Source organism: Podarcis erhardii (genome assembly GCF_964252035.2).
Source record: "Podarcis erhardii genome assembly, chromosome: 8".
NCBI lineage: Eukaryota > Metazoa > Chordata > Lepidosauria > Squamata > Lacertidae > Podarcis > Podarcis erhardii.
The window spans coordinates 87,555,953-87,583,499 of record NC_138499.1 but is presented as its reverse complement, the minus strand read 5'-3'; the positions used below and the strand labels follow the sequence as shown (position 1 = coordinate 87,583,499).

Genomic DNA, 27,547 nt, shown 5'->3' with positions numbered 1-27,547 from the left:
TTCTTTCTAATGCTTTTTTTATACTTTCTTTTGGTGTTTCGGTTGTAATGATCACATCGTCTGCAAATGCTCTTTGTAACACTGTGTACAAAGACATATGCCCTTTATTTCTTTGTCCTTTCTCAGAGCTATTAATAGGGTTTCTAATATTGTTATAAATAGGAGTGGGGATAAAGGACATCCTTGTCGTGTCCCTCTCTTGATGTTGAATTCTTCTGTAATTTCGTTGTTTAGGATTAATTTGGCTCTTTGTTTTTTGTAGATTGCTTGAATTCCATTCATAAATTTTTTACCTAAATTTAAACTTTCCCAGGTTTTGATCATAAATTTCCAAGAGACACTCTTAATGCCTTTGCAGCGTCTACCAAAAGCATTGAAATTTCTTTACTTGGGTTCATTTCGGCATATTCTATTAAGTCTATAATTATTCTAGTGTTGTCCTTTATTTGTCTGGCTGGCAAAAATCCTGCCTGATCTTTTTTAATTACCCTTTTTAGCAGAGTTTTCATTCTATTTGCAAGAACTCCAGTAAATATTTTATAGTCTATATTCAATAAAGATATTGGCTTGTAGTTTTTTATAAGTCTCAAATCTGTACCTTGCTTTGGGATAAGGGTTATCAATGCTTCTTGCCACTAATTGGGTATTTCTCCTTTGTCTAAAATTTCATTCATAATTAATTGTAATTTGGGTGTTATTATTTCTTCTAATTTTTTATAATATGTTACTGAGATTCCGTCTTGTCCCGGCGATTTCCCATCCTTCATATTTTTAATCACTTTTAAAATCTCTTCAAGTTCAATATTTGAATTTAAAATTGCGTATTCTTCTTCTATATCTAGTAATCTATTTTCTAATAAGTATTTTTGGATTTTCTTTTCCTCTTTCAATTCTACTTTTTTGTAAAATTTTATAAATCTTTCTTTGATTTGTTTTGGGTCAATAATTTCTTTTTCTTCGTCAATAATTCTATTTATTACTCTTTCTACCTGTCTTTCTTTAATAAACCATGCCAGCATCCTAACCGGTTTATTTGCCTGTTCAAAATATCTTTGTTTTGTCCATGTAATTTTTTTCTCAACTTCTCTATTTATTAAATTCAATAGGTGGAAGTCTTTAGTAATGTTCCGGGAATAGCAAAGTCCATTGCATAGACACTGGGGATGCTAAACCCATTGCAGTGACCCCTTATCTGATAACTGGGACATACATGGATAAAATCCACAACGAGGTGCAGGAGATGCTAAAGGCAGGGATCATAACACCCTAAGAGAATCCCTGGGCAGCACCGGTATTGCTGGTAGACAAACCTGATGGCTCTATAAGATTTTGTGTTGATTACCGAAAGTTAAATCACATCACTAAGGCGGATGCCTATCTAATGCCCTGCTTAGATGACCTAATTGAGACCATAGGCAGGTGCTATTTCATTACCTGTCTAGACTTGACAGAAGACTATTATCAAGTAAGAATGTCCTGGGGATCAGGAAAAGACTGCCTTTAGAAGTCCCCTAGGATTATATGAGTTTAAAGTGATGGCCTTTGGACTAAAAAATGTGCCAGCGACCTTTCAAAGGCTAGTGGATAAGATCCTGCATGGATTAAGGGAGTTTACAGTAGGTTACTTGGATGATATTGCAATTTTTAGTCAAACCTGGTCCGAACACAAAGAGCACCAAGAGTTAGTTCTCCAAAGAATTAAAGAGGCAGACTTGACCATTAAGGCTAGTAAAAGTCAGACTGGGGACTCAGAAATCAAGTACCTTGGACATATGGTGGGTGGAGGAATAATAAAGCCTTTAGAGACCAAGGTGGAGTTCACCATCTTTACAGATGCATTGAATGCTGGGATTGGAGCCGTGCTGAATTAACCGGGAGAGGAAGACAACCTGCATCCGATCAGGTATGTCGGCAAGAAATTGCTACTCAAAAACACCTTTCCATGATAGCAAAAGAATGTTTTGCTATCATCTAGTCCCTACAGAAGTTAAAACCATGCACCTGGGGCCAGAAATTTATACTGTGCACCGATCATTCACCCTTGCTTTGGCTAAGGATGATGAGAACTAATAGCAAACTGATGAAGTGGGCCCTGTGGCTGCCGGACTTCAGTTTCACCATAAGAAGCGTGAAAGGGTCCCTGAACATTGTGGCCGATGTTTTATCAAGAGACCCGATGGTGAAGATTAACCATGGACAGTTAATAATTTTTCCTGTAGATAACTGAGTTGTTTTAAATGTCAAATGCAGTTTGATCAGGAGTGTAACTCTGTTCAGTTATCCCTCCTGATCAAACTTCTTTAAGGGGGGAGGGATGTGGTGTTTGCCTGATCGTTTGAAAATGTCTGTATAGGGGGAGAGAAAGGGTTAATATGTAGACCAATAGGAAAGCTGGAGACGGAGCCTACCTGTTTATAAAAGGGTTTAGCCTGAGGTTTGGGTGTGGGTAGTTGGTTGGTTTTAGTGGGTAGTTGGTTGGTTTTAGTGTGTTGGTTGGTTGGGAAAGGCAGTTGGAAAAGCAGTTGGCAGACAGTTGGAAATAGACAGTTAGTGCAGTTGGTTCTTGTGTGAGGGGAGGTAGTAGAGATAGAGACAGGATAAAATAAGACTAAGAAGGTAAAGAGTAACAATGTTTGGAATGCAGTTAAAGTTTGTTTGTGTCTGCAATAAACTATACTCTTCTTTGTTAACCTGAGAACCTGTCTGAGACTAAGTGATTTACCGGGGAGGACCTGGTTGGTGGCAGCGGATTAGTGGTGTACGGGTCAATAGTCCGTGAGACGCCCGGGGGCTCCATACGAATGCCACAGCAGCCCTTTAAAAATATGAAAACAGGGTAATCATATGCTCCCTGTGCATTTATTTATTCACCTCTGATCAATTGTTCGCTTTGGGGAATATGTATATACAGTGATACCTCAGGTTAAGTACTTAATTCGTTCCGGAGGTCTGTTCTTAACCTGAAACTGTTCTTAACCTGAAGCACCACTTCTAATGGGGCCTCCTGCTGCTGCCGCGCCGCCAGAGCACGATTTCTGTTCTCATCCTGAAGCAAAGTTCTTAACCCGAGGTACTATTTCTGGGTTAGCGGAGTCTGTAACTGAAGCGCCTGTAACCCGAGGTACCACTGTACAGTGGTGCCTCGCAAGATGAAAAGAATCCGTTCCGTGATTCTCTTCGTCTAGCGGTTTTTTCGTCTTGCGAAGCAAGCCCATTGACAGCTTAGCGGATTAGCGCTATTAGCGGTCTAGCGGCTTTTAGCGATCAGCTGAGAAGCGGCTTAGGAAAAGGGCGGAAAAAGCGGAAAAAACCCGCGGGAACTCGCAAGATTTTTTCGTCTTGCGAAGCAAGCCCATAGAGAAATTCGTTTAGCGAAGCGCCTCCAAAATGGAAAACCTTTTCATCTAGCGGGTTTTCCGTCTTGCGAGGCGTTCGTCTTGCAGGGCACCACTGTATATTAATTGTTAAGTGGCCAGGTCCTAAGAGCAGAGTTGAATGCCTCATAGCTCTTATCTCTTTCCTACCCATAATATGGCACCTGCTGGTCAGGATGTCCAGCTTGCCTCTTTGGAAACAAGCTCTCACCTGGCTGGATTTTGAATTTTGTGCCATGTTGACTTCAGCTGGCAGATGAGAGTCCTCCTTTTGTTGAATGTTGGAAAGGACGTGTTGAATATAAACTAAATGTAATGTTATTTTTTTACACTTGTTATATGTAGCCCATGTGTGTTTTTTTCAAACTTTGTCCTCTCTCAAATTACCTTGTTACTTCCCTTAATACACTTCTTTGCTACTTTATAATATATTGGGAATTAAATTGTTTATTGAACAGAGATGAATAGCTGGCTCTGTTTTTGGCTTCACTTTCATAAATATTTAGATTTGATTCCAATGATTTCAAGTTCGCTGCCTGGATCATAAATGAATCTGAGAGTCAGATTTGATGTTACCATTGGGAAAGCCACAACTAAAAAAAAAAATAGCAGTAGGGATGGGTGGGTATTTAAAACTCCCAGCATTTTCCTGATTTAAAAAACTTCCATGATGCTTTTTGTCCCACAGGGCAAAACCTAGAGATGCGTAGCTGCATGTTTTGCTGCCTAGGGCAAAAAGGGAAGGGAAATTTTCATCAGGAAAATGGCACATGTCCCAGTGATGATCCAAATCATTTGAGGTTTCTATGCAGAGGTTGGATGGTCATCTGTTATAGATGCTTTAATTGAGATTCCTGCATAGCAGGGGGTTGGACTAGATGACGAATTCTATGATTTTGTGAAGTTCAGATGTCCAACTGAGAAGAGTGAAGTGTGTTCTTAACTGCCTCTGGATCCTGAGGGCCAACTGGAATGTGCAGTCTTGAGACATTTCCTCAGAGTTTCACCCAGTCACCATCACCACCTCAGAAGTGGTTTACCGCATTTCCTTCACCAATTTTCAAGCAGTTGTGGCTCATTTACTTGTCTCCAGTACGGTATGAACAAACCTTTGGCTCCCATATCTACCGTGCACATTAATCAGCTCTGTTCTAGATAACTCAGCATAAACAAACTCTTGCTCTCTGTTGTACAAAATTCATTTATTCCAAGTGGCAGTATGAATATTGCTGGGAATGCTCAGGATTTCATTACCTTTTCAAGAACATTTATTCCCTGTGCAGGCCTGTCTAAACAGAAATATATGACCACGCCATTCAAATTTTGCACCATGAACAGCTGAAGTCTGTGACATGTTCAGATTATCACAGGACATACTCAGCCACCTATTTGACTTCTATGATTCATTCAGGCATTGCACATAGGCAGGCAAGAGTATAATCTTAGCATGAGGGCTAGAAACTTGTAAAAATGAAAGCTGAGGTTCCCAGGAACCTGAATCCTGCACGCAGCACCACATTCTGCATGTGGATATGAGCTGGAGATGAGGGGGGGCACCACCGTTGTCTTAGTAAATATCACCCCACCTTGCTTTCCACCACGCTTCCTCTCTAGAAGTGGGTGGGAACTCTAAGGATAAAATAGTTCAAGAGGAGGAGAGGATTTCTTAATGCAACGCTTCCAGGCAGGGTATTTGGTTCTACCCATCACAGGCAGAGACGTGATGCAGACCAACAGCCTCCCGCAACTCATGTCATGCTCAGGACTGTGGTGATCCTAGTTCCAGTTTAAGGGCTCTCAGTCCTCAGATCCCGTGACCCTTCCAGCTGTGCCTGGGCCCCATCCTGGGGGTTCTGCTTCCCCACTGTGGCAGGTGCCTGGCACTCGTTCTTCCGGAGGATGGCAGAACTCAGCTCCTGCATGAGTTTGTCACTGATGGACAAGTCTGCCTGGAAGCTTTTTTTCCTGGGGGCACCTGCTTGAGGCTCCTCTCCCATTGGAGGTTCTGGAGGGGAGGCAGGTGCCTCTATTGACTGCCCTTGTTCCCAGTCTGGGGCAGGCGGCCCTTGAGGCAACTCAGTCATTCTCTCTACAGCAGCACTTGGGGCCACACTGTGTCCTGGGAGCTTGTCTGGGAGGAGGTCCTTCCCCTCCTCCAGCCTGAGGGTCCTCTCAAAGCAGCATCCTTTTGCCACGTTGATTCCAGATGTCCTGGGGGCTGGGCAGGGGGGCAGTGAGCTGGATACTGCCTGCTCTGAGCATGGAACTGGCTTCTTGGTTCGGTCCACGGGAGGCAGCAGGGACTGTTGGAGCTCCAGAAAGCCCATGTCGGCAAAGTTTCCCACCTCCTCATAGACAGGCTCAGACTCAGCCACCTCCTGCTGCTCCTCTAGTGAATCCTGATGCATTTTCATTGGCTGTGAGGAGTCAAGGCAAAAGGAGGCCATTAATGGATTTGCCAATGCTTGGGCTCGAGGCAGAAAGAAACATTCCACAATTGTTCTGAGCAGGGGTTGCCTGTCCTGTTTTTCTGCCTGAGGCAAAACAGGAAGGTGCCATCTCCACCACCGCTGAGCCTCATTTACTGGGGTTGTGCAGCGGTTTCCAGCAAAATCTCACTGGAAGCCACTGTTGCTTCTGCAGTGGTAGTGGCAGCAGAAGTAGGTGGGACACCCATGGGGACACTGCCTCATGGGATTATGCCACTGAGGTGGCTGCCTCAGTCAGCCTCAAGGTTGGGCTGGCCCTGGTTCTGCAATTTTAGTCTCTGCAGCTTGGACCAATAACCTAATTGCCTGAGGCTCAGGCCTAGTCTAGTAAGCTACCCAGGACTATGTGTGCAATCACACAAATCCTAGAAGTTTGGCCTCCTGCCCTGGTTTGGCTCTGACACTACAGGTGTGTCTAATAGGCCTCAACCACAAGTCAAGGCCCAGGCTGCCACCCTTCCTTCTCCTTGCCATAGCAGACGGCAGTCCTGGGTGAGGCTAGAGGCAACTAAGCTTGTCAGTGGCTCACACTTTGTTTGGCATGCACGGGCAATGTTCAAGTTTTCTGAAAAGGCTCAGGGGAGACAGCTTGGCTATTCTCCATTCTGGGATGGCCCAGATCCAACCGGGTTTGAAAGGGAGCGCTTGCCCACTCCACAGACATTCTGCAGCACCACGGCCCGGATTCCTCATTAGCTTGGAGCCGAGATGCATAAAACGGTGAATGAAAATGGATCAGAGGAAGATCAAACCAAAGAATGCACAGAACCTTTGAAGGAAAATACCGATCAAGGTCTGCCAGAACGTGAGAGTGGAATAGTAAAGCGGGAGGCAACAGATGATGAAATGGAGGGGTCCCCTCTATTTCATTATCGTTTGCTTCCTGCTTTTGCTCTTTCTCTTTTTTTCTCTTATCTACTACGTTTTTGCTTTGTTTTTTGTTTGATGTCCTCTTCTCTGGGTTAATGAGGGTACACACAGGAAGGTGATGGCTGGCTGAAAGACCCTGTGTGAGAGGCAGAGAAGGGAAGGTCTCCCAGGGTGGGAGACTGGGAGAAGAAGAAAGGGAAGCTCCCAGGAGAGAGCTTCTGTGTGAGACAAGGGTTCAAGATCTACCTCTGAGAGAAAGCTTGGTCTTTCCCCCCTCTACTAACAGTGTAAGGCATACAGGATAAGTATGTAATACTGTAAATGCATAGGTACTTACAAAAAACATGGACAGCGTCCTTCGTGTGTGCAGGCGGTGCTGCAAACAAGAGGAATAAAAGTGGTCAGATGATGCAATTCACACCACAAGCAGACAAGAAGGAAGAGCAGATTAATCAGTCTTGGTTGTGACTTGGAAAGCTTAGCAGAGATCCAGAGGTTGGGGTTGCTGGGTTTATTTTTATACCATCTTGTTTTTCCTTTGGAGAAAAAGCAAGAGGGGCAAAGTATGCATCATCCTCTTCTCAGAAGGTTCTGCTGTTGCTCTTTCTGGGCATGCAGTTTCCACCTACAATCCAGGGCACCAGAAGAATAAGACATGAGGAGGCCCTCCAGCCCACAAGGTGAAGGGGCTGGTGGCTCCTCAACCAGCTAAGAGATCTGCTCAGGGTGAACACCAATTCAGATTTATTGGCTGAGAAGAGCTTTCTTAGAAGCAATATGTTGGTTGCTTCATTGCCAGTTGTTCTTCTAAGACAGAGGCCGTGGCTTCATGGACGAGGCTGGGGCAAAGACAGTGTTCTCAATGAAGCACATTCAGACATCATGTGGGAATTAATTCCTCTTGTAATGAGGAACTGACTCTCCCATAACTTCAGCTAAACACAGAAATAGATCACCCACAAATTACTCTTCCTGGGCTCTGGCACGAACTGTACCACTTTCTTAGGGCATACAACCAGCAGAAGGAAATGCTTTACATTTGAGCACAGGGATTGTAAAGCTGTGCATGCTTTGCAGCTTGCTCTTGTTTCACGGAAGAGCAGTGCTTCGGCAGGAGCTAGGTCATTCAGCCTTACCAGGGTCTGGTTAGCAGAGAGCATGGTGGGATTGGTGCTGTCTCCCCGTAGAGGGATCAGGGGCATGGTGCCAAATTTCTGCTTGGATAGGTCAGAAGACGAGCGCCGACGCAGGATGACCGGGCGGATGCTGTCATGCTAAAGGAAGGGAAGTCAACAACTATTTCTTTATATTACCAGTCACAACACATTCACTGACGTCATGCCACCCATGACATGATTCAATGGGGGCATGCGTCTGGTCGTTGGGTCAGACATTCCCTACTCCTAGGTATGGGGCTCTAATGTACCAGTATACAACAAAAGATGTGCATGAGGGCAGCTGGTACCCTGCCTTAATCTGTGCCATTGCTTCAAATGCTTTCTCCCAGCCCAGGTCCAACATGAAGTGAGCCGAGTTGTGGAGAAATACATCAAAACATGGCTGCTCCTTCCACATTTCATCTGGCCGGTTGCTACATTTTGAGACTGATTTTAGGAGAGAGCCATCCTTTGATATCTCTTGTTTCAGGCCTGCAAGGTTATTTTGCCCTTTTGAGTAGAAGAGGCAATGGATATTTTTATTATTATTCTATAAGTGTGTTCTTAGTAATAGATACTAACCGCTTGCAGTGACTACCTGTTGAACCAACATGCTTCCTTCACAAGAGGCAGGCAACTATTATTATTATTATTAAGTTCAGAAGTTTATTGTTCAAGCCAAAGGTAATGACCAACTTGCAGCAATAGTATGAATAAAATATTACAGAACATACATCCATAATATAAGCTGGCATCCATGATGAGAGAAGATACCAGAGACACCAACACGCTTAAATCTACAGTGGTACCTCAGTTTACAGACGCTTCAGGTTCCAGACGCTTCAGGTTACAGACTCCGCTAACCCAGAAATAGTACCTCGGGCTAAGAGCTTTGCTTCAGGATGAGAACAGAAATTGTGCCGTGGTGGTGTGGCGACAGCGGGAGGCCCCATTAGCTAAAGTGGTACCTCAGGTTAAGAACAGTTTCAGGTTAAGAACGAACCTCCAGAATGAATTAATTTCTTAACCCGAGGTACCACTGTACCTTGATTTCATATTAAACCACTGAACCACCAAAACAATTTAGATAAAATCACCATATCTCCTTTTTCCTCTCTTTTTTGCAGCCAGTGCATAGAGGACCAGTCTCTGTATTACAAAGCTATTATTGTCACTTAAAGGAAACCAAACCCTTTCTGCTGGGGTGTACTTGGTTGTTTGTGTGAACAAAGGTTTCAGAAAGTGATATCTTGGGTCTATGTAAGGGGCAGGCTAACAGAGAATGAGTGATGTCTTCCACCATAAGTTGGTCACAAATACAGTCTGTCTGCGTACAGGACTTGGAAATGCAGCATTAACTTATGTGGAATATTTAAAATGCACAATAAGCCCAGCACCCACCACAATCACACAGGCACCTGCTGTCAGAGGCAAAGATGATGTTTGGTAGAAAGCTTAGTGTGCAAAGTTTGCAGCTCCGTTAATGGTTTTTTATTTGGAACGGAGTTCAAAGATTTTCCCTTTTATCGTTGCAGGCAGAAAATGGCTGCAAAGCAAAAACCTGTTATAAAGCAGTGGACTATTTATGGCACTTCTGATTATTTCTATCTGGGTTTCATCATTAACCCTTTAGGGAACTTCACATTAGTAATGAAAGAGTTGCATCTGGAGGAGGCGGCTGCTGGAAAATGTTTAGTAAAAGGAAGCACAGCCAATGTACCTCCCCAACACTAAAAAGGCTATGGTTGAAAAAAAGAATAGAAGAGGGGCAACATCATCCTCTCCTTTTCCCTTTTAATTTGCTGGCTTTTCAACAACATTTTTGCTATGTTGCACAAGAGTGTGGGTAAAGACACACACAATTCGCCCCATTTCACTGTGCCTTGTAGGAAAGGAAAGCATCCCGCCTTTGCTGGGTGAAAGAGCCACAATTTTTCTTGCCCACCTTCACATTTGCAAAACAGAAGTAGCCATATAGTGAAGAAGGGAGGCATTTATTTTCTGGCCCTCTCATGTCATACATTAAACTTGCTATAGGGTTGCTGTGATTGAAGGACTACTCCTCCTACCACTGTGTTGGTGGAAAGATTCACACTTGCCCAAAGGGACTTTCCCTCTCTTCTCCCTGTGGCCCCCTTATATCTGTTTCAGAACTTCCCCCAAACCTCTGGAGCAAATTTGGGGAGGGTGCTAGGTGTTCATGGGGGCAGAAGAAGAGAGGGAAGTCCTGTCATGAAAGCATAAATGCTTGCACATTGGATTCTAACCATTTTTTCCAACAAATGCACTGAAAAACTGAAACAACTTGCCCTTGGAGTGAAAACAGGTGAGTTTCACCTGAAGAAGGAATAGTTGAGCTTTTTCCTGAGGGTGACCCGTGGCAGATCTCCCATCTGAATATATTTTCAGGTAAGACTCTGTTGGGTGTTGTCACCTCAAGGGCAGGTCGTTGCCAGATAAAAGGATGAACAATCCAGGAAACGTTTTTTGTGGAGATGACATCACAAATCAGAACAAAACTATCATATCAGTGTTACGGTCAATCAGATGTTTCATTAGCAAACTACTTGAAAGCAATTCCCTATGCATAACATGGACTGAAGGGAATACTGCATGTTCCTGGCTGAGTGCTTTTTTACACACCTGGGCTTTCAGGATGCTGGTGGTCCAGTCCCACAGATCGGATTGCCCCATGCATGCTAAATACCTGTGGAACAAACACTCCCTGTTACTGCCAACATTTGGTGACTTTTGTCCCACCCTACTCCCTAGCTCAACAGGCAGTGCTGCATTCCCTGGAGCAGCTAAAGGTGGCTGGTGAAGTTTATCCAGGGAAAGGACTCAAAAGAACATCAAAACTGCCCTGTTGGATTGGACCAAAGACCTGCATTCTATTTCCACCAATGCCCAGACAGATGCCTTCTTAAGTTCAATGATAGGGCATGGACCACCCACTGTTCTTTTGTCCCCAGAATCTCAGGGGCTTTGCTGTCTCTGACTATGGAAGTTTCATTCAGCCGCTGCAACTCACAGCCACCGAGATTAGGATTGGAGGATTTGTAATTCCCACTTGAAACCTGTGAGGGAAAGGCTTGCACCTGAATCTCTCCAAGTTTGTCCAGTTATGCTACAACAGATTCCAAAAGGAGGCAGTGAACAGGAAAATGTCACCTTCAATTCATGTTTCTCTTCTTCCCTAACGCTGCCTGATGGGCATGGGAGCTGTGAGCAGTAGCCAGACACGGCTGGTCTTAGCCAGCGAACTGCCCTCACAAGTGATGGAAGCAGCCCTTTGGTGCGTCCCTGAGCAACTGCACTCTCAGGCTGAACAGCAGCCTGTAAGAAAGTGGGTGGTACACTACCTGCTATTTTAATATGGACGTGGGATGCCATTTGTGGACTACAGTGGTGCCTCGCAAGACGAAATTAATCCGTTCCGCGAGTCTCTTCGTCTAGCGGTTTTTTCGTCTTGCGAAGCAAGCCCATTGACGGCTTAGCAGATTAGCGCTATTAGCGGCTTAGCGGCTTTTAGCGGCTTATTGGATCAGCTGATGAGCGGCTTAGCGGCTTAGAAAAAGGGGGGGGAGGGGAAAAAAACTGCAGGAACTCGCAAGACATTTTCGTCTTGCAAAGCAAGCCCATAGGAAATTCGTTTTGTGAAGCGCCTCCAAAACGGAAAACCCTTTCGTCTAGCGGGTTTTCCGTCTTGCGAGGCATTCGTCTTGCGGGGCACCACTGAATAGTCACATTCATGCATCAGAGGCAGTCCCATTGTGACAGGCTCTTTCCACCCTGTCCCATGCAGTGCTTGAGATGAGAAAAGCCCTGGGGCAGAGGGAGGGAGGGAAAGTGGGAGGAATAGCTCATCTCCTCACACTGAAAGAACAAAGCAACATAGAAAGGATACTCACAGTTGCTGCTTTTCTAGAACCAGAGTGAAACCCCACCTGTAGCAGAGATGGATACAGAGTGAGACAATCCCCTGCTGTCATTCATCTGATGTCATAATTACATCAGGCGACTGACGCCTGTCAAAGTTTAAAGGGGGCAGCGCTTCCCAAGCTCCCATGTCATGTAGGACAACAAGTGCAACTGCTGGCCAAAATGGCCTCATAGGCCAGACAAGGAGGTCTGGTGGTTCAAGTCTGGCCTGCAGGTCAGGCGTCTCCCTCACAACCCTACTACTGTAAATTTAATGGGATCCCGTAGTCACTTACTGTGAAGGGGGCTTCAGCTTTTTACGAATCCCCATGTAAACCTTGGCCACGTCTAGCATCCATTCCCGCTCTGGCTTAGCACTCTGAGGATAGAGAACCGGAAGGTGCAATCATCATTCCAAAGGCATAAGGCATTATTAGCTTTCCCAAAATATAAAGAAAGGGCAGAACTCTTATCTGCTATTTGGGGTTAATTAACTGGGCAATGGAAGGGGGGAGAGGCTGCCTTTCTGAGAGAGGTTGGATGGAAAGAGACAAAAAGGAAGCTGGAGAGACAAAGATACTCCCTTCTACTAAAACAGATCTTCAGGGCCCTATGGGTATCCTACAGTTTTGTGGTTTGGGGCAAAAGGATGGAAGGACCACTCCTTGAAATCTGTAATAACGAGAGTCTACCTTTGGGACGAAGGAAGGATTAGTATAGAGGATCATTTAGTCCTTGTGAAATACATGGTGCTCTTTAGCTATTGAGATGATACCAAGCTCTGAAACTTGGTATACCAAGATAATGGCAGCCAAAAAGCCAGTAGCCCTCAATTATTATTAAATTTGTTGGTCACAAAGCAACTTACAACCAAACCTTAAGAGCGAATTTTGCTGGTTTGCTTTAATGGTTGTTTTTTGGAAGTTGTATTGGGCTGCTTTTTACAAGCTAAGGCATGATGTGACATTTTAAAATAAACAAATGTATTAGTTGGGTTGCTATACCCGTTTCTCTTTCAGTAAAAGCAACTTGCGGTCCCTGATGACAAAGTAGCGCTCCTGAAACTTGTTGCCCAGGAGTTTGGGCAACTCCTCACGGCACTTCAGCAGACCACATTTGGGGCTCTCGCGTTTAGCACCTGCAAGGAAATGGGAACATTGGCGGAGAGGTTTACACTCAGCAAGGCACTGCTGCCTAACAATGTTCAGGGCGGTGGAATTATGGAGCCAGCACTCAGAGGCCAAATAACAGACAAGTCGTGGCTCCTTTCAGCTTTGAGATTCTGTGATGAATCTGAACGAAGCAGCCTTAAACTGAGTCAAACCAGTGGCCCACCAAGCACAGTGCTCCACTTTGACTGGCAGAAAATCTCCAGAGTCTTGCACAGAGATCGTTCTCATCATTTGCTACCTGAGATCCTTTAGCTGGAGAAAGTGAGGATTGAACCTGGGGACTCTGGTAAAAAGCATATGCTCTACTTCTGAGCTACAGCCCCTCCATAAAACAACTTTGTACAAATATCTGACCCATTGAGACCATCATTTTTTTCTCCGATTGACCACAGCTCTGCAGAATTTAAAGCAGAATTTCTCAGTCCTGCTACCCTGGCTAAGAGCCCCAGAATCTACTGCTATATCACAAAAGTGAGCAGGGGCTGACTTGCTTGTTTCCAGGGCACCAACAAGCTGGGCTACGTGAGAAGGGCATGCTCACTCACCTGTGAAGAGGCAGCTGCCTTCCCTAATGGGAACCTTCTTCACCAGCAAATAAGCAGAGCTGGGTTTGGTCAGCTTACACCACTGCAGGGCCTGCTCCAAGACCTTCTCCTTGGGATGCAGGGGGCGCTCTGAAAAACAAGGGCCAGAAAGAGTCCAATGCATGTCCAGAGACCAGATTCAGGGAGCGGGAAGAGCATTCACAAAAATGATTGTTATCAGAGGGTCAAGGATTTTGTGCAAGTTTCATGTGTGTGGCATGAAAACCCTAGGAACATATTCTAAAGCTGTATTTTAATGTAATTATTGTTAAGCAAGGGGTGGGCCTTTTTAATGTAATTATTTTAATAAATAAAAGAATGTCTTGGACACATCTGTGAAACTCTGAAAAACCTCTACAGCTCTCCTGGCATACAGACCCAACAGAAAGGTATCATCTGCTTACCTAGTTCCCCATTCTCTAAGACTTCAAAGGTAAGCCAGATGTCCAGGCTGGGTGCCACATTTCGCATCTCCAGCACCTGATTGGACAGCTCTTCTGCTCTCATTACGGGAGACACCTGCGAGGTGATGAGCAAGCACAGTTCAGTCAACCAACCCAGAGGCAGGAATATCAGCATGTGGTCAAGTAAAGGTGCAGAACATTATACGCAAATCGTGCAATCAGTTAATGCATTTCAGCATAGAGTTGGAAATTGGCCATGAAGTACAAGGGCATTTCTGTGTCTCTGTTAGAGCTGAGAGCCCCTCCATCACACCCAGGGGCAGCTCCGTGGTTCTGGCCACTCCAGTGGATTTCCTCACACAAGCAGCCTTTCATGGGCTGATCTCTCCACCTCTGTGAAAAAAGCCAGCGACATCATTCCCATATTAAACCAATGACACCAAGCGATAGTGGCTGTTGAGAGGACTGTTGCTCACCTTAAGTGTGACACAGCAGTCAGGGTTCTTCTGCTCTAGGTAAACCTCAAGGATGATATCACCAGCCTGTGAGAGCTGTAGGGAGTAAGGTGAGGGGATAATTCTGTTTAGGCTACTTGTAAAGGGATACCCTTGAAGATGGTGCAAAATGCAGATGTGAGGGTTCTGAGAGGTACAACGAGAGCAAACCACGCAACAGCAGTCCTGCAGAAATTGCACTGGCTGCTGGTTTGCTACCTTGCCCAATTCAAGGTGTAAACTTTGGACTACAATTCCCTAAATGACTTGGGGCCTAAACACCTGAAGGAGTGCCTTTCCCAAGATCTGCAGAGTCTGTGGAGGAGACCCTTCTGGTGGTACAGCCAGTGCATGTGGGTTGTTGTGTGAGCATGTGGAACAGGGACTTTTCTGTGACAAGATCTTAAATGTTCAGCATTTCAGACCACCCACAAACATTAAGTATTATTTTTACTAGGCTACAGTGAAGATTTGTCTGGAGGGGATGCTAACCACACAGAATCGGGAGCCTTCATGAATCCTCATGGATCCAAGCCCTCGCATAATGTCTTTTGGGCTGCTGTGGTTGCCTACCTATCTGCTGGGCAACATGCCAAAAGGATGGGCAAGCGAAACTGCAATACCTGGACATCCCTCCAGGTAGTAATCAAACTGTTCTCCAGGTCCATCTGCAACACCTGGTCTTCCTCTATCTACAGGGCAGGAGAAGCAAAGCAGTTAGCATGGAGGCAAAAAGGCAGAGGCCTACTGTGAAGTAACCGGGAGAGCAGTTGGATGAAGAGGCAGGCAACTCACATTGAAGATAGGAACATAGTTGTCGATCAGTTCCTCCATCACCTTGACTTCATGTTCCCCCGTTCCATCCGTTTGGAAGAGGCTGGGTGCAAAGAGCAGAGCTAGGTTTTTGGTGGTCATCTGGTTGAGGTCAGCACATTTCTGAACTCTGCGATATCAAATGAGAGAAGGCCGTGAGTACCTGCAGGAGTGAGCGGAGGCGCTTCCATGGCTGGCACTCTTCCAAGCAAGGGGCATTCTGGTAGCCATGTTTGCATATATCCACCAATCTGCCCCATGTGCAGACGTGGCCCCCTCTGCTGCTTCCCTTCTATCTCCTATATCTCTGATGTCCTTCCTCCACAGGTGGATCAGAAGGCTGCATGCAGTATCTTCTTTACTTTGACACTTTCCCATCTCTCCCAACATTTTCCTTGAGGTCTGGAGAACAGTATGGAATGGAGCATAACTTTCTCAATTTTGCCACTTCCAACATGTGAGTCAAACGGGTGGAGGAAGCAGGGGATGTTACTCAAAAGGTTAACTGCTTGATAGGACAAACATTTTTTTTTTGGGGGGGGGTATTTTTCAGTCCATGCACATTCCCCCCACCCCATTATGGACTGAATGAGTATGTTGGAAGGGAGAGTGGGAAGAACTGCATGGATTTCGTTAAGCAACTTTTAGGTGGTTCTCCATGTCCTGATATCAACAGACCAATGCCACAGCACAGCATTCACTGAAGTTGGTAAAGTAGAAGCTGGGCTGTCAAAGAAGAGCAGCCTGCAGAAGAACTGCGCACTGGATTGGTTTGCTAACCCTGGAAGAGGGAACTCAACTAGAAAGTGTCCGCCACTCTTCCAGCCAGGGAAATCCTAGCAGCCTCTGATCTCTCATCATGCACATCACCATTGTGCGTTTTGTCATCCAGGTGTGCCATCTTTTCTTAGGACTTAAAAGCAACCAGAGTGGTGAAGGGGGAAGGAATTTAGACGGGGACTGTGGAACTACAGGAGGGGGACTTAATCCTTCCTGGCACCATTTCCCCGATTTTAAATCCAGGGTCTGAAAGGTGTTTTCTGTTCTAAACAGAACACCTTCCACAGGAGCTCTGGGAAGCAAAGAGTGATATTTTTGCGGAGGCCACTGAGGGTGAGTGTAGACTGACCGGTACAGGTGGCCAATCAGAGCAGCCAGGGTCCGGCCATTGAGGCGGGGCAAGCGGCTTATCAGCTCCTTGTATCGCTCCAATCTGTGGGACTTCTGGGAGATTGCTGAAAGGAAGCAGCATAGAATTAAATTTTGGTAAACATACACTCTAAATATGATATTATGTTCTGTTTCATTACTTTACTTATTTATTACATTGATATCCCACCTTCCCTCCAAAAAGCATATGTGGTTCTATCCCTCCCTGTTTTATCCTCCAAACATCCCTAAGAGGCAGATTAGCCACAGAGGCAGAAAACTTCATGGCTGAGTGGAGATTTGAACCCTGGCCTCCCAGGTCAACACGTGCTGCTTCAGATGGTTTTTGATACATTCTTCTGCTTTAATTATATCAATAGATACTGGGCTGTATACAAGCAAGAAGAACACCAAAAAAGAAGGGAGCCTTTTCTGGCAATTGGGGAGATCTTTAGTATGCAACAGAGCTTGTCTTCCTGAGCAACTTGGTACAAGGAATGCTTGGCTGTGATTTTTTTTTTTTTTTTAAAGTTTACTCTATTTTCCAAATCGGGTTGTCTATTTGGCCAATCTAGTTCAGTATCAACTATTCTGATTGGCACTGGCTTTCTTGGGTGACAAGCCCAACTGCAGGTGATATTAGCAACAGGATTAGCAATTCTGTCGTGTGGGGATTGTTATCCAGATCACAGCATGCAGGGAGGAAAGGTTTCCAGCTGTAGCCACAATCTCTGTGAAAGCCATAGCAAGTAGCATTAGGGGAAAAGTTCCCTTTAGAACCAAATGAAGCTTTCCCCCTAAGCTTACTTGCTCTCTCTCTCTGTGTGTAAGAGGTGAATTTCATGGAGACTGCAGCCAGGACCAAAGACTTAAAGCTCCCCTTCTCTCCTCCCTGCATGTTACAATTTTGACACCCCCATGCCCTGAAAAAGTTGGCATTTAATTTTTAAAAGCACATCAGTTTGTTAGGGTCACATGTAGGCAGACTCTCAGTTTTGTTTTTCTTAACATCATAGAATTCACAGGATATGGCACTGGAAGACAACTTCTTTTGTGGCTCGAATGTATCCCTGCAGTGAGCAAAGCTGTTTGTATGTAACTCCAAAAGTTGTCCCACTGCAGTTGGGATCTAAGGAGTGAAAGGCGGCTTCAGCTGCTGGCTGGCGTATAAAGGAGCAGCAGCACAGGAAGGCTGGTACCTGCTGCCTCCTTCCACTGAGGGTGCAGGTATGTGGTGAAAACAGGATCCTCCAGCTCCCGGAAGAACCTCTTCAGCACGTCTGTCACATCCTCAATGAAATTGTCACTGATGCGCAGTTTGACGTTTCGAGCATCCCGTCGGAACTCCTCCATCAAAGTCTTGATTCGAGACTTAGCTCCATTCTTCCGATAAATGCCTTCATGTTGTAGCCCTGATGGAGGAGAAGGAGAAATGAGAGAAAGGTGGTCCAGTGAAAAAAATGGCACCTAAGGGCTGTGTCTTTGCAGTTGTTATATGAAAAATCAGCAAGGAGATCCCAGGCAGGAAATGGGAAGGAAAAGTTGCAACTGATTAAATGCATTGCGCGAGAGTGGGACTCACATTACACACAATGCTCAGTTTTCTTTTACACAAAGCAGCCACAGATGCTGCAATATTGAGTAGAAGACCAGCAAAGAGAAGATAATGGAGACTGTATGACCCTTTCAATCCTTAAAACCTCCTTCAACCATTTTCAGGTAAAGTTCCTCATGTTGTTTTTGGTGGTGGGCGGCCACTGATGTGTTGGCTCCCAGTAGAATATTGACTTTTGGCCGATGGGAAGAGCCCCTGAGGGACTCACCATACTGGGTGATGAAGGCAATGCAGCTGTTCACGATGATGGGGATGCCACTTCTGCTGAGCTGCTGGTCACGCAGAGCATTCCCTTGCCCCCCTGCTGAAGCCTGAATAGCAGCGCACCATGCGGAGAAGTCCAACCGTGACGCTCCTTGGAGACAGAATGTCCTAAAACAGAACACAGAATGAGTGTGACTGGTAGGCGAGGAGGGTGGCACCTGTCTCTACAGTTTGGGCCAGACCTAGGAGTGCAAGAAGAGCCCTCCTGGACAAGAGCAAAGGCCCATTTCAGTCCAACATCCTGTTCTCACAGCAGCCAACCAGTTGCCTCTAAGGAAGTCCACAGGCAGGACACGAGTGCAATAGTTCTCTTGATGTCCAGCACGACGCTACTCTTTCTTTCTTGGGATTTCCTTCCTTCAAGTCCACTGTTCTCAGAACTACATACCCGTCCCCCTGCCACACTGAAACCCAATTCATTGGCTCCATCACAACCCTCTGTTTTCTGGATATTACTCCCCCCACACCCTCTTATTACTAACACTTCTTTAATACTGTCCTCTACAGCACAATAATTTAACACTGTTTCCTCCCCACTCCCCTGCTTGCCACTAACTCTTCTTTTTGGCGCAGAGTATAGTTGTTTTAAAACCTGACATATCCTAGATCTTGCTCCTCTCTGTTTGCTGGATGCAGGGAAACTGGCAGAATAACAGGGAAATGGGCAAAGCTATTCCCAGGCATGGATGCTGAGGTGGGGACAGCCAAGGCAGTGAGCTCTGTATCAGTTGTCAGGAACTCTGGGGACACACTTAGCTCTCACCCTGCTCTTTCCAGGCACAGGTCATGCAGTTTAATGCTCCATGTCTGAGCATGGTGGGTTTTTTTTGGGGGGGGGGGGCCTGAGCTTTCCTTGCAAAAACCCGCTCTTTAAAGCTGACTCGGAGTGGACATCAATTTGAGTTTTCTGCAGATTGCTGTTTGCTCCAATTCAGCTTTAAAGAGTGGTTTTTCACAGGGAAACTTCTATGGAAAAAAAAGGGGGGCACTTGGACATGGAACTTTAAAGTGCAGGCCATGCCTGGACAGAGCAGAGGAAAAGTAAGTTTGGGAAAGCCATTAGGCAATACAAGAGACCACAGGCCTTCTACCTGACCTTATGAAAGTGTTTGAGCCACTCACTGCTCAGGTGTAGCTTGAGCTGGACTGGAACTACTGCTGGATCAGCAGCAACTGGCAGCTATCTCCATTTTGTAGGAGTGGTGGATTTGTAGGAAGAGCAGGAGGAAGATGAAAGTGAGGAGTCATAGCTCAGGGCCTGCTTCTTCCCCAAGAAGTGTCATGTCATCACTTACTGGCGACACCAGTTACTGGTGACATTTGCTCCCGAACCAGTAGTTTTGCAAGCTATCTTCATTGGCTCTGAAACAGGAGCCAAGCAAGGTGGGCAAAACCAAGGCAGATTGATAACTCTGGTTTGTCTTGCTGCTGTCAGCTCTTCTAATCACTCTGTAACACTGGAAGGTCTACCTGCAGACATGATAACAACCCCTGAGGATGGGTTGAAGGGAGAAGGGCACACTGCATCTAGAATGCAGCCAGTTGGCTTTCTCCACCAGGAAGCTGCTGAAGGAGAAGAGAAGGCTGCAGACTGACTCTGCTTTTCAAGGCAGGCTCAACTCCTAGCATGCTCTTTTCTTGTTTCTGTCAGCCAGTCCCTGCTGCTGCTAACCACATTTTCCCAAGGAAAGCTGGGTTGTGCTCTGTTGAATTATCTGAGGGCCCTTCCTCCTCACACATCTCACCGCCCCATCTCCACCAGGATCAGCATCTCTTTCTTCTCTGGATCATCAGCAAGGGGAACAACACCTACAAGGGGGAAAAAAAGCAGTGGATAGGGAAATCAGAGAAGAGCTCCATGCAGAAGGGTGCAGCCCTATGCCTTCAGCTAAGCCTGAATGAGGCTTTCATTCCATGCCAGAAAAGCTAATAATAATAAAAGCAATAAGTTTATAACATTCAAAGGCTAGTGTTGGCATCTAGGCTGCTCTGAAAGTTGGGGACTGATCTCTCGTTTCTTAGGGCAGGGACTACTCACTGAGCTCCTGAAGCTGCCGCAGGTTGATGCTGTCCTCAGCTACCCCCTCTTCTCCTGGGCAGATGAAGAGATGAGATTTCTGGAGGATGAAGAAACCTTGCAGCCACTGATTGGGATTCAACATTGACTTGTAGCAGAGTCTGCCCACCTTCTGGAACTCGTAGCCCAGCAGGCAGTGGCAGCTGAGAGGGGTGAACCACTGCAAAGGAATAAGAAAGCAGACCTGGAGAGGCAAGCCAAAAGGATAATGCACAGGCCCTGTAAAGGTTGGCCAGAGCATTTAAGCTCCTGTTTGAGGACAGGAATGGTATAGGGTCAGGTCAGAAGGATACAGCCTCACTGGAAGACGGATGGGGCACAGGGCAGTGTGCAGATGAGTAGAGGAATCTACCACATAGCAATTGTTCCTCTGTTCAATGACATGCTTTATGCTTTTAAAACTGTGTGAGACACTTCAGGACTCCTAAGTGCCAAGTGACTAATATTGAAATAAAGAATGACAACAGCAGCAACAACAATAAAGGGGAGAAAGGTAGACAAAAGAGAGATCACATTCTGGACCTGGGCTTAGAGTGCCCTAATGAAGGATAGTTTGACTGGCTGTCTTAGGAGAAGGTGGTGCCTGTGCTTTGGAGGTGCATGAATAATCCAGTGTTTTGACACTTTTCATGGGATGCTACCGCTCCACACCATTACCTTGCCAAGGGCACTGGCCCAGGACTGCAAACTGTCTGGCCCATCAGTCCCCAGCTGCTGCACTCGCTCGCTGCTCAGATACAGTTCCAGTGTGAAGTGGAACCTGTTTGAAGCAAATGATAGGGTCATGGAGAATGGCTGTCTGGGGAAGCAATTCCTCCACTTTTACTCAGAGCCAGAACAGGCAAGACATGAGGCCATAAAGCATGGGATAGCTTAGAGCAGTGTTTCCCAACCTTGGGCCTCCAGCTGTTTTTGAACTACAATTCCCATCATCCCTGACCACTGGTCTTGCTAGCAAGGGATGATGGGAGTTGTAGGCCAAAAACATCTGGAGGCCCAAGGTTGGGAAACACTGGCTTAGAGCATGAAGCTCTTAATATCTCAGAATCGTGGGTCATGGGTTCGAGCCCCATGTTGGGCAAAAGATTCCTGCATTGTAGGGGGTTGGTCTAGAGGACCCTCGTGGTCCCTTCCAGCTCTACAGTTCTATAATTCTGTGCTAAAATAGAGACGTCTTAGTGCTTTCGCCTCTGGTCATTTCCCCAACACAAATTCTTCCCCAGCCTCACAGAACTGCTAGTGGGGATGCACTGGACTCTCCTTCATTGGAGGTTTTTGAGCAGACATTGGATGGCCATCTGTCATGGGTGCTTTAGCTGAGATTTCTGCCTTGCAGGGGGCTTGGAGTAGATGATCCTCAAGTTCCCTTCCAACTTTACAATTCTATGATTCTCCCCAGCAAGGAAAATAGCAGTTTTGAGGACAATTTAGATTGGGAAAATGGTGCAGACAGAAGTTTGAACTCCTGTCCCAGAGCATCGTGGCCTCAATCCCATTTAGGCACTTTAAAAAAAGAATAAAACAGAAATTTTGAGAAATGCCGTCATGGATCTCCTCCATCTTGCAGGAGGTTAGTGCTCGGCCACACCTCGGACATGCCTCACATGAGAAAGAGTCACAGGCTGCTCACACAAGGAGGAAACTGGTGTGATTCTGCCTTCCTCAGACTCCGAGGGCCAGTTCCCAGCAGTGGCTCCTTCTCATTCACCTCACATAAACAAGTAGTGACGGAACTGGACCAAGGCCCTGCAAAGAGCACAGCCAGGTTTTTTTTCGGGGGGGGGGGGAGAGGGAACAGCAGAAGAGGCACTGCCAACCTTTGTAAGGCTTCAGATATTTGTTGAAGCAACTTCATCCCAGAAGAGGTGAGTGACAGGGATGTCCAGCAGAGCTCGTGTGGGGCTGTCCTGCCAAAGCCCTGCCAAGCTACAGTCCTCTAAATCTGAGTTTCCTTGACTTGTCCTCGCTTTCTGATACTCTATGTGACCTTACCAGATAGGTCTTTGTGCGATGTAACTTTTCTTAAATAAGCCACTGTGCTACTGCTTTCCCTGCAAACTCCTAGCCCTGGTAAAACAAGATATCAGACAGGTGTACTGCTTTTTGACATTTCTTTTATTTCCCATGATTTCACTTGAAAGCATTGGGTTAGACACCAATATTTCTTTCATATTTAAAAAAGAGATACCAACTGTTGCCATGTTTAAAATGCCCCCTTCCGCATTCTCTGCAATGAATAGTTAAGTCTATTTAAGGGAGTGGTGTGTGTTTTTTTAGTAACCCTCTCCTGTGTATTTTCTTCAGTAAGGTGTTTACATTAGATGCTTTTTAACTTCTATAGGAGTCTATGTGAGGGGTAGGTTTAAATGGTTCCAATGCTGTACGAAAGTTGTACATGGTTTCCTCTGCAATATGGAGTAATTATTTGGCCATATATATCTGAGACATGAATGATAGTACAGTGGTGCCCCGCAAGACGAACGCCTCGCAAGACGGAAAACCCGCTAGACGAAAGGGTTTTTCCGTTTTGGAGGCGCTTCGCTAAACGAATTTCTCTATGGGCTTGCTCCGCAAGACGAAAAAATCTTGTGAGTTCCCGCGGTTTTTTCCCGCTTTTTCCCTGCTTTTCCTAAACTGCTAAGCCGCTTAACAGCTGATCCGCTGATAAGCCGCTTCTCAGCTGATCGCTAAAAGCCGCTAGACCGCTAATAGCGCTAATCCACTAGGCTGTCAATGGGCTTGCTTCGCAAGACGAAAAAACCGCTAGACGAAGAGAATTGCGGAACGGATTAATTTCGTCTTGCGAGGCACCACTGTAACTCACTTCATTGTGGTTACTGCAAGAGCAGCAAAGCACTGTGAAAACCAACAGTAGCACACAGGGCCGTCTTAAGCATATCCAGCACCATGGTGCAAAGATCCCTCTGGCGCACCCCCCCCCCGCAACTCCAAAACAAGGGAGAGGGGGGTGGAAAATGTCCTCTGCCTCCCCCACCGCCCCAATCCCCAGCGTGGTGGCAGTGATCAAGTAGGAAAATGTGCTAGTGGACATGCTCTCCAGTGTTGGGCTGCCCAAGAAGGCAGCCCCAGAAGGCTGCGTGCTGCCTTTCGCCAGGAAGCAGTAGGAGAACAACAACCAGGAGCAGGGCCGTCTTTACAGATGCAGAGCCTCTGCGGGGATCGCTCTCCTCCTGCGGAGGCTTGGGAAGGAAGCTGCATGCCTGCCAGCCATATAGTTGGCGGGGCACAGCTGGCAGGTGTGCAGGGAAAAGGGAGGCTGCCGGCAAAGCCACATAGCTCCCCCACTCGCTAGGGTGCCCCTGAGAGGCCAGCGCCCTGGTGCGACGCACAACTAAGACCAATGGGAAAGACGGCTCTGGTAGCACATGAATGACAAGAAGTAGCATGAAACATCCGGTGGCTGCCAGGGAGAGCAACTGTGTGGCATCACCACTAGCAACACACCACACAGATGTGACCTGACTTCTGTCATGATTCATTTTAGGGATAGCTTTTAGATGGAAGGGGACAAGAGCTGAACATGTCATATTCTCACATACCTTTCTGAGGAGATAGGACTAACCAGCCCATCTGTTCTGTTCACACCCAGTGAAATCACATCAGCCATTTCTATCTTCCCCACGGGCTCGGAGCTCCTGTCAGTCTCATAGAAGAGGAAAAACTTCTCCAGTGAGCACCAGACTCTCTGAAAATCTACATGAGAGAGAGAGAGTGTTGGCCAAAGGCCTTACTCCATTTGACCCACAGGTTGTGGGGCCCACCCTTTCCTCACACTTACTTACCCTCTTTGCTCTTCTTGGTGGCAGCCATTTTTGTCACAACTGGGGCCTTGTACAAGTAGCCTTGGTGTACCACAGGTTGTGTAATCTCATTGTAGACTCCTTCTGAGCTCAATTCCTCCACACTGACATTGCCTATCAAATGCACAAAATTCATTTGTGTATCCTGTTTGAGGAATGCCCATACATTGTCACCGAACACACATCTACAGAATATTCTGTGAAGGAGGCAGGCAAGTAGGAAGTGCAAAGATTACGTTCTGTAGAACTGAGTGGAAATTCAGTAGCTGACAAACGTTAAATCTTCTGTACAAATAATTTCATTTAAAAATAATAGCTTGTCTTTGCTCAAAACCAGCTTTCATACTCCTATAGTTTGCTTCAAATTCCAGGGAGTAGTTTTGGAAAAGGAAACTGATGTTTTTGTAAAAGGTTGTGATGTAAAATTAAACACACTTACTGGACTTTTTATGAGCTGATATCGGGAAGCAAGTACATAGCAACAAAATTTAGGAGTCTCCGCTGGGAAAGATGTGATGTGATTAAATGGATAAAATGCTTATCCTCTTGCATAAACACACACAGACAGACATGTCTGAGGTTACCTGGGCAATTGCCTTGCTGGTCCTGCCCATTGTTGCCCCAGGGCTTGGCTTTAGAAACGAACCCGCAACCTCCTGCCTCAGTTTCCTTGGTGGTTGCAAAGAACTGCAACATTTTCTTCAGAAGTCCAGGCCCAGACACAGCCACACACAGAGCCTGAGAAAATAAAAGCAGTCAGTGGAGCTACTCAAGGTAGCCGACTTCCTACAGCAGCTTCAGATGCTGCAGTCTGAATCTCTGGGAAAGGCAGCTCAACAGCCCTCTGGATAACAGCAATGGCTTCCTACCTCCTGCCTGTGTGGGCAGTGCCCTGAAATTCGCATGTGGGAATTGCAGCCCCTTCATAGCTCCTTCGCATCCTCAGGATGGGTTTCCAAATACATAACAACTTACAACATGGCCTTACCTGCAAAATATTTTCCTGACTGCTGTACTGTGGGTGTGGCATGCGATAGCGCCCATAGCGGTACTTGCGAGTGATGAATTCTCGCCTCTGCTCAGCACTGGCCTCGGGGTGCAAGGCCTCAGAAGGCGGGAGGTGCACTGCCCAAAACCTGTTCACTTGCTCGTTCCCCAGCATGATGAATAGCTTTAAGAAAGAGAGTTGGGGTGACATTCAGCTTGGAGGAGGAGCACACTCCAGATCCCCAGAGGGGGTCAAAGAAGAAGAGCACCTTAAGCTAGTCAAGAATCTCAAGTTAATACTAGATCCATCTATCCTTCCTTTCCACAACTGTGCTCTGCATTTCTATAGATCTAGTCCCTTCTAGATCTGTAGATCCCTACTAGCGGGTGGCGCTGTGGGTTAAACCACTGAGCCTAGGACTTGCCGATCAGAAGGTCGGCAGTTTGAATCCCCGCAATGGGGTGAGCTCCCATTGCTTGGTCCCTCCTCCTGCCAACCTAGAAGTTCAAAAGCATGTCAAAGTACAAGTAGATAAATAGGTACCACTCCGGTGGGAAGGTAAACGGCGTTTCCGTGCGCTGCTCTGGTTCGCCAGAAGCGGCTTAGTCATGTTGGCCACATGACCCAGAAGCTGTACGCCGGCTCCCTCGGCCAACAAAGCGAGATGAGCACCGCAACCCCAGAGTCGTCCGTGACTGGACCTAATGGTCAGGGGTCCTTTTACCCTTTACCTAGTCCCTACCATTATTAATTTTTTTCCAGTTTCTGGCCCCTCAAGGAAAGGCTTAGTACCTGAACCATCTCATTGCTCCAGATGCTTGTGTCCAGCTTTAGACTCTGCACCTTTGAAATGCTGGAGCCCAGGCTCCGGTGTTGACCTGTGGAAGCAGGGAGGCTATAAAAGCATAAACTTCATATGACACACATGTGATGCAGCTGCAGGTGGCCCAGAGGGCCAGTCTCACATCCAGGCCCAAAGTAGCCGCATCTGCATGAGAGGCCATGAGAGCTGCTCTTGAGCTCCAGCCTCATGCAGAGCTGCTCATTAACTCCAGTATAAAGCACTTAAAATGGGGACACAGGTGGCGCTGTGGGTTAAACCACAGAGCCTAGGACTTGCCAATCAGAAGGTCGGCGGTTCGAATCCCCGCGACGGGGTGAGCTCCTGTTGCTCGGTCCCTGCTCCTGCCAACCTAGCAGTTTGAAAGCACGTCAAAGTGCAAGTAGATGAATAGGTGCTGCTCCAGCGGGAAGGTAAACAGCATTTCCGTGTGCAGCTCTGGTTCACCAGAAGCGGCTTAGTCATGCTGGCCACATGACCCGGAAGCTGTCTGCAGACAAACGCCGGTTCCCTTGGCCAATAAAGTGAGATGAGCGCCGCAACCCCAGAGTCGGTCACGACTGGACTTAATGGTCAGGGGTCCCTTTACCTTTGCCTAAAGCACTTAAAACTCGATTGAGTGGGTGATTAGATGCTGCTCTGGCCTCAGGCATACTGTCAGAGACACTAAATCTGTTGTAGCTTAGGTTGTGGGACTCACATTTTGGTACTGCTTCCAGTTCCAGAATGCCTAGTCCTGGCCTGCCATCAAAGGTATGGCGCGGCCTTCTCCTCCATCTCTCCTCCTGCATATCCTCATAACGAAGACATCCTCATCCACTCTCTCATCCACACCATCTTGCAGATGGGAAGGTGCACAACAACACACAGATGCACTTGCCTGCACACTGCTTGCAGATAACCACACACAAGTTGACGGACGCCCAGTCAGGGCTCAAGGTGCGACAGTCGGCACAGAACCTGTTGGCTTTGTTAGACCAGATCTTCTCAGCCACCTCATAGTCATAGAGTGTCTCAGCAATGGAGTTCTGCAGGGCCTCCATCCACTCCCTCTTCTCTCGCTCAGACTCTGCTCCAAAACTAAGGGAACACAGATCTAACACTGCAGGTTCTGTCTTCCCAGAAAACACCCTGCAATGCCACAAATATTCTGCTTGCAACACCCAGAGCCCAAATGGGCTGCTTCTTCTGCTCCAGACACAGCCAAGGATGACATTAAATAAACTGCAGTCCCTCTGCAGTTTCTCTCAAACCCTCCCCATGTCCTGAGAGAACAATACCCTGCCCTTTTCAGATACCTGAGCAGGTGGGGTGCTGGCATCCGGTTTGGGGGAGCTCTTGGACACAGGATTGCCTACCTTCCATCATGCCTCCATCTCCAGCCACCACAAAAATTTCCAGGGCTCTGATGGAGGGAGTGAAGCATGATGGAGCTGGTACTCTACACCTTCCAGGCAGGGAACTTTGCAGCAAACTCATTTTCCAGGAAAGAGTAAAGTAGCAATGCCCTCATG

At 46.6% G+C, this 27,547-nt stretch overlaps 1 protein-coding gene across 3 annotated transcripts in view; it reads right to left on the bottom strand.

The window, feature by feature from the left end:
* Nucleotides 1–4,559: 4,559 nt before the first annotated feature.
* The window catches only part of ARAP3 (ArfGAP with RhoGAP domain, ankyrin repeat and PH domain 3), a 38,056-nt gene continuing 15,068 nt past the window's right edge, over nt 4,560–27,547 (bottom strand). For all 3 annotated transcript variants that reach the window (XM_081872588.1, XM_081872587.1, XM_081872589.1), the window contains 24 exons: nt 26,914–27,113; nt 25,985–26,070; nt 25,193–25,375; nt 24,789–24,942; nt 24,187–24,318; nt 23,944–24,097; nt 21,041–21,143; nt 20,345–20,543; nt 20,052–20,115; nt 18,251–18,414; nt 17,627–17,839; nt 16,408–16,513; nt 15,261–15,408; nt 15,089–15,157; nt 14,448–14,522; nt 13,972–14,086; nt 13,529–13,657; nt 12,816–12,949; nt 12,108–12,190; nt 11,802–11,837; nt 10,534–10,597; nt 7,870–8,007; nt 7,071–7,109; nt 4,560–5,791 (listed from right to left, as the gene is read on the bottom strand). In XM_081872588.1, the coding sequence (XP_081728714.1) occupies nt 5,162–5,791; nt 7,071–7,109; nt 7,870–8,007; nt 10,534–10,597; nt 11,802–11,837; nt 12,108–12,190; nt 12,816–12,949; nt 13,529–13,657; nt 13,972–14,086; nt 14,448–14,522; nt 15,089–15,157; nt 15,261–15,408; nt 16,408–16,513; nt 17,627–17,839; nt 18,251–18,414; nt 20,052–20,115; nt 20,345–20,543; nt 21,041–21,143; nt 23,944–24,097; nt 24,187–24,318; nt 24,789–24,942; nt 25,193–25,375; nt 25,985–26,070; nt 26,914–27,113 (3,418 nt within the window). In that variant the 3' untranslated portion in view covers nt 4,560–5,161. The remainder of the gene's footprint in view (nt 5,792–7,070; nt 7,110–7,869; nt 8,008–10,533; nt 10,598–11,801; nt 11,838–12,107; nt 12,191–12,815; nt 12,950–13,528; nt 13,658–13,971; nt 14,087–14,447; nt 14,523–15,088; nt 15,158–15,260; nt 15,409–16,407; nt 16,514–17,626; nt 17,840–18,250; nt 18,415–20,051; nt 20,116–20,344; nt 20,544–21,040; nt 21,144–23,943; nt 24,098–24,186; nt 24,319–24,788; nt 24,943–25,192; nt 25,376–25,984; nt 26,071–26,913; nt 27,114–27,547) is intronic.